At 40.6% G+C, this 13,170-nt stretch overlaps 1 protein-coding gene across 6 annotated transcripts in view; it reads right to left on the bottom strand.

The window, feature by feature from the left end:
* Positions 1–13,170, bottom strand: part of DNAH1 (dynein axonemal heavy chain 1) — an 813,109-nt gene that overhangs the window by 84,947 nt on the left and 714,992 nt on the right. For all 6 annotated transcript variants that reach the window (XM_033926650.1, XM_033926656.1, XM_033926654.1 and 3 more), the window contains 3 exons: positions 11,956–12,100; positions 1,645–1,803; positions 1,152–1,283 (listed from right to left, as the gene is read on the bottom strand). In XM_033926650.1, coding sequence (XP_033782541.1) covers positions 1,152–1,283; positions 1,645–1,803; positions 11,956–12,100 — 436 coding nt within the window. The remainder of the gene's footprint in view (positions 1–1,151; positions 1,284–1,644; positions 1,804–11,955; positions 12,101–13,170) is intronic.

The raw sequence follows: 13,170 nt of genomic DNA, 5'->3' as shown, positions 1-13,170 counted from the left end.
CTGAATGGTTAGAATGCATCTCTGATGAAAAAAATACACTTTAGGGCTCATTTTCAAAAGAGAAAAACATCCAAAAATGGCAAAAATTGTCATTTGGAGGCTATTTTCAAAACCCATATTTTTTTCTATTTTTGAAAATATTTATACACCACTTATAACCTAAGCGGATTACATTCAGATACTCAGGCATTTCTCACCATCTGTCCCGGAGGGCTCACAATCTGACTAATGTACCTTGGGCAATGGAGTGCTAAGTGGCTTACCCGAAAACAACTGAAAACCTGGCTTTTGTCCACATCCTCCTCTACTCATATGCTCTTGTAAATCTTTCTCCTCTCTCTTCCTATATTTTTAAACTTTGTAAACCGTGTCGAGCTCCACTTCCGTGGAGATGATGCGGTATATAAACTTAAGGCTTAGTTTAGTTTACCCAGGGTCACAAGGAGCAGCACTAGGCTTGAACCTGCAACATCAGGGTATTAGGCTGCAGCCCTAACCACTAGGCTGGTCGACCCCTGTTTTCCTAAATTCCAAAGGGGGGGGGAGGGGTGAGCATGTTTAGGGTGGGCTTAGGATTTGGATGTTTTACAATGATGATCGAACATTTAACAAAATATCCAAGCACTATTTAGACATTTGGGGCTAGAACTGGTTTAAAAACAAATGTTCCTTGTGACAATGGACAAGTCACTCAATCCTCCATTGCTCCAGGTATATTAGATAAGTGTGAACCCACTGGGACTGTTAGGGGAAAATGCTTGGGTACCTGAATGTTCCGTAACAGTAAATCCCTCTGGAGTCTTCAGTGATAGGCATTGAGTGTCCCCTAGTCTTCATCATTTTGACCCATTCTATACCATTCAGGATTTTGTATACCTCAATCATAGCTCCCCACAGCCATATCTGTTCCAAGCTGAAGAGCCCCAACCTTTTTAGCATCCACAACAAAACAACACCTCCTATCCCATAATTCTTTAATTTTCTCATGAATCCTAGGTTGCAAAACATTTTCATAAAGGCAGTGAATAAACTCCAATAAATAATTGCAGTAGGGGGAAAATACAAGACTGATTCCAGTCAGAGTATTACAGCTAAAGTTGGAGAGGATATTCTTATGGACATATTCCAAGGTTATCACTTCTTTTTTTCACCTTTTCGGGATCAATACTCTCAATGAGTCTTTCCAGTGATGGCATCCAACTTGGGGAAAGATGGCAGTTCTGAAAAAAGACCCACTTTCCCCGCTCCATCGCGCTTCTCATCATGGCTTCTGCACGTGGGCCCTGGGAAGCACAAGAACATTATTTATTTATTTTTAAAGATCTTTATTAATTTTTACATCTTACAACAAGTGTATCAATAAATTCACAATTGAAATTGAATACATCACTTGAATTTCTGTCATATTTAACAATAATACATAAAATTAAACCCTTTCCCTCCCAACCCTACCATAACATATGTAATCAATGTATATCCTATGAAATATTCTTTTTTACTGATCTAAACATTTAATAAAATTCAGAGTTCCCCCCCTCCCATCCATTCACATTATTTATGATATTGAACTGAAACTCTTTATCTGACAGTATTCCGAAGCTTTCTAGAGATGTCCAGAATGCTAACTTTGAAAGAAATGCTCACCTGACCCTGTCCTAGAGAAATGGCACTCAGTTTCTTTGAAAAGCGCATTGATTCTGCAAACTTGTAGAGATCAGCTGCAGGATCTGTCCCAGGGGACAGAACGAAGATCAGAGGTGTTGTGGGTGTTGAATCCTTAAACACTACTGCCAGGTCTGAGGTCTGGAAGGTAAGATTCATAAAGGCTTCATAAATCACTTGGTGGTAACTTTCAAACTGTGCACACAAGTGCAAAGTGTTTGGATGGCGGCACTTACCAAACATTCTGGCCCTGATTCTATAAAGTCTGCCTAAAGTTAGCTGCCAATATTAGCACTGATTCTTTAAAACTTAGGCACCCATTATACTTAGCGTTGCCTATGCATGCTTAAGTGGCACTCAGCATCCTGACATTTAGACGCACTATATTTATGCCAGGCTTTTCTTCGCTTAAAGTTAGACACCGATATCAGAGCCTAACAGCACCTAATTCACAAAGAGGTGCCTAACTTAAAAACAAGCCTATGATTTGCCACCTAACCACGTCCACTTTAAGTGTAGGCACTTTGGGCTAGGCACCTACTTTTTACAGAATCAAGTTTTTCAAGTTAGGTGCCTTTCGATTAAGTCCAATTAAAATCAACTGTGAGATGTTGAGTACCAGAATTGGCACCGATAAAGCCTATTGATCAATTAAGTTCAGCGCCAATATTGGCACCTAACTTTAGGTGGACTGTATAGAATCAGGGCCTCTGTGGATGTAATCCTCTCGTAGCAACCACAAAAATTGAGTGCCCCCTGGAGGTACAAACCAATGACATATTTATAGGAGGCCCAGCCAAGTTATAATCCCAAATGTAAGTTTCATGTTGCCAGATGGTGTCACAACCCACAGTTTGAGAAGATTTGGCAAAAATATGTGTACACATTGAAAAGGCGCTGCTAACCTTTTCAGAAAACTGACCTCACTACGACAACCCAATTGCTATATATAATATAGGTTTATTAGTAATAGACAAAAGTCAGCTTACATGGAACAACAAAGTACAGCAAATTGAGCCAATGGATAACATACAGACTGGCCAGCTACTGTTATGGATCCATCCTGGAGCTTAGGCCAGCCGGTATGCTACTTATATACTTAGTTCAGTAGCCTAAAGTACCACCTAGTTACAGATTACATACTCACTTTCCATTGGGTTGACACATCTAACATATCTATTGATTGTATAGTCTGCATACTTATCTCGGAGCCATATTAAAGCATGATATCACCCACTGTCAAATCTAACCTCTCTATTTCCCTGACAATGTGTTCTTAATACTAAGTTCAATAATTTCTGAGAGTAGGCTCCCTCCTTCCTGAGCTCCGTTGTCCTTTGTCAGCAATTCAGATAATTTTCGGTAGGGCTTTTGTTTGGGTTTGTCTTTTTGGAAAGTCCCAAAATATTCAGTCAGCAGATATTTGCCAATTATTAAAGCAAAGATGAACCTATTACCTAAGCTTCTTGTTTCTTGCTGACAGGGAGAGAGACGATTGTTCAGAAACTTGAATTCATAAGCACAATGTCTCTCTTAAAAATATAACTTTTGGGGTCTCCTAAGGGTCTTCACCTACATTTTCATGAAGGTCTTATTCCTAATTCTTCCTCATTTTCCTCTTGAAGCATAAGGAGGCTTCACCAGCCTAGATCAAGGCATAGATAAGGTTATTGTCACTCCCACGAAGCCGTCCACATCCAGAAGGAGGAGAGGAGGAAGGGCCATTACTCAGGAATCAAGCTTAGTAAAATTAAGAAGACAATTGTTGCTACCACCCCCAATCTAATAGGATACCAGCTTCATGAGGACTCAGGACAAATCATGCGTATGACAATAATATATGAAAGCCAAAGAAAACAAACATAAGAACATTAAGCATAGAAATAGTTAACCAGAAAAACATCCAGCAAACATTATAGTGCACTAATTAGTCACATTCCCTTATATGTGGTTCTTCAGTTGCACTGTGTCATACACACACACAAAAAAAACTCTTAGTACTGACAATGGTACAAGTGAAGAAAAACCCTTAAATCCTCTCTTTTTTCTTTTTTCATAGTGCTTCCGAAAAACAGACCAGCACGTAAAATACATGTTACATCTCTTGATTAAAGCTGAACTATGTACATTATAAATAGTTCCCCTCTTGTAAGAAAAAAAGGAGGAACTTCTAGGAATGCTTGTCATACAGGTGGAGGGAAAACAGAAAATTAGACAGTATGCTACCATAATTAGAATAAAAGAACATAAGAATAGTACCTTTAAACATAAACTTAGTAAGAGAAGGCAAAGTAGCATTTTCTAATAATTCCCTGTTCTTTTCTGCTAAGCACAATACACAATATAAAAAAGAAACAGATAATCTCCTTTCAAACAAGCAAAATAGGTCCCGAGCACTGGCAAATCATAGGATCCTCTAATTAGGATCCCATTCTGAACAGAGAACCTTTCCCCGTCTTTTGTTAACATTTGCCGTACCCTGCTATTTGAATGTGAGAAGTACTGTGCACTTTGGGATGTTCGGGGTTAGGACACACAGCCTTATTTATCTATGCAGTTTCCAAAGCAAACATCATTGTCTTTGCTTCTAGCGTGTGTCCTTGATAATGGATAAACTTATAGAAATGCATTTTAGGTAATATCTGCTCTAATTATTCCTGACTCAATATATTGGTTTCTTTTTATTTATACTGTAAAGGACTAACCTTTAAATTAGCTAGGGAACCCTTGGGTTGTTAGAGGAATAAATCTAACTTTTAACATCGAAACTAGGAAATGCTTCAGCTCCTCCCATCTCCATTTAACGCACTGTCTCAAAGTGTACTTTTCAAGCATGGACAGGAAAAATTAAGACTACTAAAAAGTAAAGTAACTATAAGTGAAAAAAATGTACATTTCAAATTGGGGACAATATTCTGTGTTTCTTCATTCTTAAGTACTCAGAAATGAAAATCAATAAGTAATCTCCTAAGGTGTACCGTATCCAAAACATAGTCGTAAAAAGAATGCAGAACCACATGATCCAATGCAAGCAGAAGACTGCAGTTTAGAACTCTAGAAAACAAATAGGCATTAATAATGGGGGAAAACGTGACGGGCAATCTCTTGGACCTGTAAAAATAAAGGGTTTACCTTACAACATTCAAGAAACAACATGAGCTCACATACGTATTGGCAGTCAGTTTTCTATTCACTGCCATGCAGATTTTTGTCACAAGCATGCTAGGACGTCCCATCATTCATTCATTATTCATTTCATCAACATACGCAATCCTTTCTCCAACCTTCGGTAACTCCCCTGCATTTCCCTTGCAATGTTAGAGTCGCATTAGCTCGATTGCAAACGTGCGTCTGTCTGCATCCATATTTACATACCCAAAGATCACCGGCTACAAATACAAGTCCTTTTTGGACAGGTCCTTCATGTTCCAAGCAAGCAAACAGCAGTCCTGGCTTGGTAATTTCACCAATGGAGCCAGGCTGACCTACGGTGCCTTTCGGAGAAAAATTTAAAACTGTACTGTTTGACAGATTCATCTCCTAAACAGAAGACTCTCTAAACTTCCTAAGTTTTATTTTCCCTTTGTCTATTTCTTGTGTAATATGTTCTTCCCTCATTTAATACATTCTGCAATCCGTTGATTGTCCAGCTTCTATTCCCTGGGTTTCATACATGAGATCCATATTTCTTACTTAAGCTTCATATTTTCCTTTTATCTATTTCTTGTGTAATAGTTGTACCTCACTTCTTGCATTCTGTAATTCGATGATTCTCCAGCCCTCTTCGATGTGAACCGCCTAGAAGTCATCTGACTATGGCGGTATAGAAGAATAAAGTTATTATTATTATCCTTTCTACCTGTCCAACCTAAATCATCCCATATTTCCCTTAAAAATATGCAACGCTATCAAGACCTCTCTATGCTTTCTCACCTACCTTCTCTCTACTCCGTTATGTACAAAAACAATGGAGGTTTAAATCTGTCTACTCCTACATTTATACTCCGAGTATCTCTAATTCACTCGTTGGTACTGGGGCAAAGCCGGGAAAGGCTTGGTGTAATCAGAAATGCTCTCTTTTATGGAGAAGAGAGGCTTAGAAAGATAGCTTTGAGGACATAAATTTCATGGGCGTTCAGCAGAGGTCACTGGCATAAAGACCGCCCTCAAAAATATGCCTGAACACAAAGTATGCACCAGCCTTTAACAGGTTGGAAGTTTTAGGAGGAAATATAGTTTAAGGAGAATAAAGCAGTCAGGCATCAGTTTCCATATATTTTAATAATATATGTTCACCAAGATGCACGCTGACAGAAAACGGATATAAACAGTTAACAGTGATAGATTAGATTAGAGTTTACCAGGGAGAGATTTGTAAGGGACTGTTTTCACATGGCACCAACGGTGATGATTCATAAAAACAACAGCATGCAATTAATCAGCACCATAATAATTCTTCGTATTATCTTGAAAGCACAAATCAGCACACAAAACCACAAAAGAACAGGGGACAGGCTCAGTGCCCCTGAACTGAGCGATAACAGTATCAAAATAATAAAGAATTCATGGGTACAAATTCTAACATAGAATAGCCTCAAGGATCATAACGGCAAATTTATCAGACGAAGCTAGCACAGAAACAAATGCACATCCTCTATAGCAACAATAACACTACGATGCACAAATTCCTACAAGGAGTGGCTGACACCATACAACAAGCAAAACAAGGAAAGCAAACATAAAAGATCGATGAAAAGGAACATACAGAGAGCCTCCCGACTATAGCAGTTTCCAGGAAGACAACTTGTCCTGGGGAAACAAAGAAAGCTGTGCAATTCTTGCCTATATCTCACACAACACGTGTTCATGTTCTCTACAGGTTATCTCCTCGGGAATTTTTTTTTCAGAGCAGCCTGAGCACCACAACAAAAAGCACAGTGCAAAGTACTCATGTATAATCGATGCACCGTGATGGCAGGAAACATGGGGGTAGAACGGGGGGCCATGGCGACGCCAAGTCTGTTCCATGCTAATCTAGATCTTGAATGCACACTGGATCTGTGCGAAACATACGGTGCATGACGGAAGGGACTAGATGAAGTGAAATCCCCTGTCGGGCCCTGCCAATGTCGTAGTGGACCTAGAACACAGATGAGCTCAATTCAATTAGTTAAACAGCTAGCTCTGCTCAGCATAGACAGCTTACACCCACTAGTCACAGCTAGCTCTGCTGAGGAACACAGGCTACCCAACAGTCATAGCTGGCTCCGCTCCAGCATCCGGGCCTACCCACCAGTCACTAAAGGTCAAAACTCCGAGTATCTCTAATTCACACGTTGGTACTGGGGCAAAGCCGGGAAAGGCTTGGTGTAATCAGAAATGCTCTCTTTTATGGAGAAGAGAGGCTTAGAAAGATAGCTTTGAAGACATAAATTTCATGGGCGTTCAGCAGAGGTCACTGGCATAAAGACCGCCCTCAAAAATATGCCTGAACACAAAGTATGCACCAGCCTTTAATAGGTTGGAAGTTTTAGGAGGAAATATAGTTTAAGGAGAATAAAGCAGTCAGGCATCAGTTTCCATATATTTTAATAATATATGTTCACCAAGATGCACGCTGACAGAAAACAGATATAAACAGTTAACAGTGATAGATTAGATTAGAATTTACCAGGGAGAGATTTGTAAGGGACTGTTTTCACAAGGCACCAACGGTGATGATTCATAAAAACAACAAAATACAATAAATTAGCACCACCATAACTCTTCATATTATCTTGAAAGCACATATCAGCACACAAGCTAAATTCTTATTAACTATTATACCAACCTTAAGAACTGGCAATCATATGACACTCCCTCATACTACTTCCTGTCTTTTATTTTTTTTCCCTGGTTAGTTTCATTTCACTATTGTAAACCACAAAAGAACCATAGACAAGCTCAGTGCCCCTGAACTGAGCGATAACAGCATCAAAACAGTAAAGAATTCATGAGTACAAATTCTAACATAGAAAAGCCTCAAGAATCATAACAGCAGACTTATCAGACAAAGCTAGCACAGAAACAAATGTACACCCTCTATAGCAACAATAACACTAAGATGCACAAATTCCTACGAGACGCGACTGACACCATACAATGAGCAAAACAAGGACGGCACACATAAAAGACCCGCTAAAGGGAACATACAGAAATCCTCCCTACTATAGCAGTTTCCAGGAAGACAACTGGCCCCTTAGAAACAGCTACTCTTATGGATCCATCCTGGAGCTTAGGCCATCCGGTTTGCTACTTATATACTTTAGTTAAGTAGACTAAAGTACCACCTAGTTACAGATTACATACTCACTTTCCATTTGGTTGACACATCTAACATATCTATTGATTGTATAGTCTACATACTTACCTCGGAGCCATATTGAAGCATGATATCACCCTCTGTCAAATCTGACTTCTCTATTTCCCTGACAATGCATTCTTAATACTAAGTTCAATAATTTCTGAAAGTAGGCCCCCTCCTTCCTGAGCTTCGTTGTCCTTTGTCAGCAGTTCAGATAACTTTCGGTAGGACATTTTGTTTGTGTTTGTCTTTTTGGAAAGTCCTGAAATATTCAGTCAGCAGATATTTGCCAGTTATTAGAGCAAAGTTGAACCTCTTACATAGGCTTCTTGTTTCTTGAATCCATAAGCACAATGTCTCTCTTAAAAATATAACTTTTGGGGTCTTCATGAAGGTCTTATTCCTGATTCTTCCTCAACATTTGCACTTGCCATTCATGTGGGTACTTTCTCCACATATGCACATACTTTTGGAAAAAATATAAAAAAGCAAATAAGTATAATCTCCACCAGGGTTACCAGACATCCGAATTTCCCTGGACACATCCTCTGGGGCTTTTCACAAAACCCAGCACTTTGTCCAGGCTTTGAAAAGCTGGTGAGATTGAGGTAGGGGCTAGAGTGCATCTGCGTATGTGCAGATGCAACGTGATGATGTCATATGCATGCGTGCTTGTGTGCGATGTCATCACGTCACATCTACAAATGCGCAGATGTACTCCAGCCCTGGCCCAAAGGAGGGCAGAATGGGGCAGTCCCAGGGCAAAATGGGACAGGGCCACACATCCTCTTTTACCAGATAAAAAATCTGGTAACCCTAATCTCCACTCTATACACATTTAAACCTTATATGGCTCATTTTCAAAAAAGATAGACATCCAAAAGACAGCATAAACCAGCACTTGGACATCTTACTAGTGAAAATGTCCAAGTGGGCATTCTCAAAACAGACTTTCTAGACATCTTTCTGGTTTTGTCTCCAATGCATCCAAATCTTAAGGGGGCATGTTAGAGATGTGTTTTGGGAGGTCTTAGGATCTGGATGCTCATCAGGTATAATCAAACCTTTAACAAAAGGCCCTGGGCTTTTTTTTTAGACATTTGGAGCTAGACCTAATTTTAAAGTATCTAAATGCTAAAAAGGTGCCCAAACTAACCAGATGACCACTGGAGGGATCCCCCCCCTTACTCCCCTAGTAGTCACCAACCCCTTCCCACCACCCAAATATTTTGACCCCCCCAGCCTGTATTAGGAGGGAGTGCTGAAATGTTCTTAGCCCAAGCAGCTTCAGATGTTAACACAGACATTTGAGCCCAGAGAGCAGTAGAGCACTCTTAAGGGTTACTACAGTGAATTTCACATTAAACGGTCCAGGTACAGATGTCACCATACCTTGCTTATATTGTATGGTGAGCCCTCCAAAACCTACTGTATCTACATTAAGATGACGCCTGAAGCATAATGGCTATTGCGGTGTACAGGTGCGTACAGTAAGTTTTGGATGGGTTTTGGAAGGCTCACCATACAATATAACAGTTTATAGTGACATGTGCGCCTGGGACTTTGAAATGTGACAGTCACTGCAGTACCCCTTTTTTTTATAATTTCTTTATTCATTTTTAAACTTACATCAAGTGTACAGTAAATATCAACCAAATATAATACATCACTTGAAAAATTTTCAATATCATACACCAAGAAGATTTAACCCCACCCCCCTCCCAAATTCATATACAATATATACCACATGAAAATAATATCTTAAGACAATCAACTATATATTCTTAGAGTGCCCCTCTGCTGTGCTCAGCTCTCTGTGAACAGTTCGCTAAGAATGCTGGCTTCTTTCTTTCTTTTGTGCATTTTTCATGTGGACGCATTTATATTCGAGAATGACCAAACAAGACAGATGTACAAAGGACCAAAACATGTACATGGGTCATAAAAAAAAAAAAAGATAGACATATTGCTGTTTTAGTAGGGGGTGGGGGGAAGGGTTTCAAGTATATGATCTTATAATGATTAAGGGGCTTTGAGGGAAGGTGGGGAGAGGGTTACATTTGTACTTATAAGTTATAATGATAATTATTTGTGTTTATTATGAATTTTTGTACACTTGATGAAAGTTTAAAAATGAATAAAGAATTAAAAAAAACAAAACAAAAAAGACATCTTGCTGTTTTGAGAGTGGACATTTTCTCTATTGGATTTTTGGTCATCTTTCCTAAAATGTCCAAACTTAGACTTAGATGGCCTATCGAAAATGCCCCTCCACGTGTTTAGTGTTACTATGCACATATATTTATGTGCACATAGGGTGGCCATCTTGGAAGCATGGTACTTTAAACGTTTATTGTATCTATCTAGGATACAATACAAAACCTTTTCTAGCATTTTGAAGATTTTTTTTGTAAACCTATGAAATGTTTTATTTTGGCAATTTTCATAAAGTCTATTTCCATAAAACAGAGGTTTATGTATTGAAATACCTTTGAAAATTGCCCTCTCTATTTCTTTTATTTCCAATCAATACTTTGCTGGGCACAGTAAACACCTATGAGTCCCAAAGTAAAACTTGAATGTGCTAACCAAATAAGGGTACCCAACCACTCATATAGTGATTGGCTGGCCCGGAACTTCCTCTCCGACATCAGAATTGACGTCGAGTGAGGAACGTTGGTCGGACCGGCGTTTCAGGGTCAGGAAGCAGGCAGAACGGAAGGCATCGCAAGTCTATTACGGAGCCCAGGGTGGGCTCCGCGATCGACTCACATTGCCTTCGCGATCTACTGGTCAATCACGATCGACCTTTTGGGCATCCCTGCCCTAGACAAACTTTCAGCTGTGCGTACCTTGATAGGGGTGGTTCAAGGCCTTCCCCATAGAATATCCTTCACTTCCTTTTCCTCTAGTTTAGCATCTCTCCTTTCCCTCCCTTCCCTATCCCCTTTCCTTCATCTCCCCTCTTAGTGCAACATCTCTGCTTCCTGTGCCTACCTCCCTAGGTGGCCAACTTCTACCCTTCTCTTCTAAATATTCCTCAGGTGGCCTGCATCCCCTTCCTTTCCCTACCACTTTCCTCAGGGGACTACCTTTTCATCTCCCCTTCTCTAATGCCTATATTCTTAGCACCTCACATCTACTTAGCCCCTGATCCCATGTTTAACATCTCCTCTTCTCTTTCACCGACTCCTCCCTGTTCAGCATCTTTTTCCCTCTAAAAGCATGCTCCCTCCTCTCCTGCTGTTGCTGCTGTCTCTGTTCCACTTCTGGCCAAGCCTCCTGAAATGCTTGAAAGCTATATGTACAGTGTAGGGCCTCTTAGCTCAGGTGGCATTTTCAAGGACTGCTGGGTCCTGTCTGCTCTGACAAGATGTTTATGCTGTAGCTGGGAAGATCCAGCAGATCTTGAACACATGCCTGCAGTCAGAAGCCCCACATTATGTGTGCTCCTTTTAATTGCTTCAGGAAGGCCTCAGCAAAGATAGGGTGCTAGCAGCAGAGGAGGGGATGAAGCAGACCCTGTCCTGCTGGGCTACTGACCTCCAAATTTTGCCATCCCAGGTGGATGCCTAGTCTGCCTAGTAGTAGGGCTGGCCCTGCAAGCCTGTTAATCACTAGTCAAAGGGTGTATCTAAAATTAATTTTGAAGGGAAAGATAAAAGTTTTTGTATCTAGGGGCCAGGTATCCTCCACAGGAGGCCAGAGGAGGATGATAGGCTGCAGGAGTTCAAGGGGGGAAGCTCAGGGGCAGACTGGGAAGCAGCTTTCCGAAGGCTGGCTCAATCTACAAGCTATAAAGTGGTGTTTTTCCTAAGCTCACTATCTCAATAAGAATTTGAAAGAATGGGGGAGTGAGAGTGAGATGGGCTATGAAGACAGCTATGATCTGAAGTTCATCTGTTTGAGTATGAAATGCCTTCCTTGATTATTCCATCATCTTTTCTCACCTGTGGCTCAATAAATCTCTGCCCCAAATTTGCAGCCACAAAGTCCTGCATAGCATTAGTAACTTTGTCTCCTCGGAGGCAGCGTAGAACTAGCAGCTTCTGGAAGGCATCCAACTCGACATCCCACTCGCCAGGCAACGGCTCTCTGCAAAAAGGTCACAGTTTGCTCAAACTTCTGTGATTATAGTAACATTAACACACAGGCCCTACCGATGTAGGCGCCTAACTTAAATTTTTTATTTGGATCAATTGGCGCTGTTAATTGGACAGAGAAAAAATGATTTAAAATGGAATTATGAAGAAACAACAGTCCTAACTTTATATGGATAGTTAGCACTACATATTCAATGATCTGACTTATTGTTTGTGGATATTTTAATTAGATAGATGCGTAAAAGAATAAAATTAATCTACGAGTAGCTTTAAGTGGTCCCTCTCGCTGAATATTGCCTTCTTTGAAGCCTTTGGGGCTTTTGCTTGTTAGACATCAGAAGACAAATAACCCAAGCAAACACAAATGACTTGATATTGAAAACTATGTCCGATGCCAGTACAGTTCATAAGAGAAAAAAGAGTGAAACTAAGGTGGTCCAAAGCAAAAACAAACGAACAGAAAAAAACAAACCCCTGTTCAACAGCATACTCACAAACCCATGGAAAAAAAGTGACTATCTGCCTCTGCAGAAAAGAGAGAACTTGTGGTGGTCCTGTATGAACACTAAAGTACAGTTACTTACCATAACAGGTGTTATCCAGGTACAGCAGGAAGATATTCTCACAAATGGGTGACATCACCATGGAGCCCTCGGTACGGAACACTCTAAGAACGTATAAAGTTCTTGATGCCCGCACCGCGCATGCGTGCGTGCCTTCCCGCCCGACGGAGGTGCGCGGTCCGACAGTTAAGATAAGCCAACTAAGAAGCCAACCCGGGGAGGTGGGAGGGTTGTGAGAATATCTGCCTGCTGTCCCTGGATAACACCTGTTACAGTAAGTAATTGTGCTTTATCCCAGGACAAGCAGGCCAATATTCTCACGAATGGGTGACCTCCAAGCTAACAGAATGGGATGGTGGGAAAGCTGGCCATTAAAAAAATAAATTTTGGAACACAGATTGGCCGAAGTGCCCATCCCGCCTGGAGAAAGACTACAGACAGTAGTGAGAAGTGAAGGTATGAACTGAGGACCAGGTGGCAGCCTTGCAGATCTCCTCAA

Source organism: Geotrypetes seraphini, chromosome 17 (assembly GCF_902459505.1).
Source record: "Geotrypetes seraphini chromosome 17, aGeoSer1.1, whole genome shotgun sequence".
In the NCBI taxonomy this organism is placed as follows: domain Eukaryota; kingdom Metazoa; phylum Chordata; class Amphibia; order Gymnophiona; family Dermophiidae; genus Geotrypetes; species Geotrypetes seraphini.
This window is presented reverse-complemented; position numbering and strand designations above follow the sequence as displayed.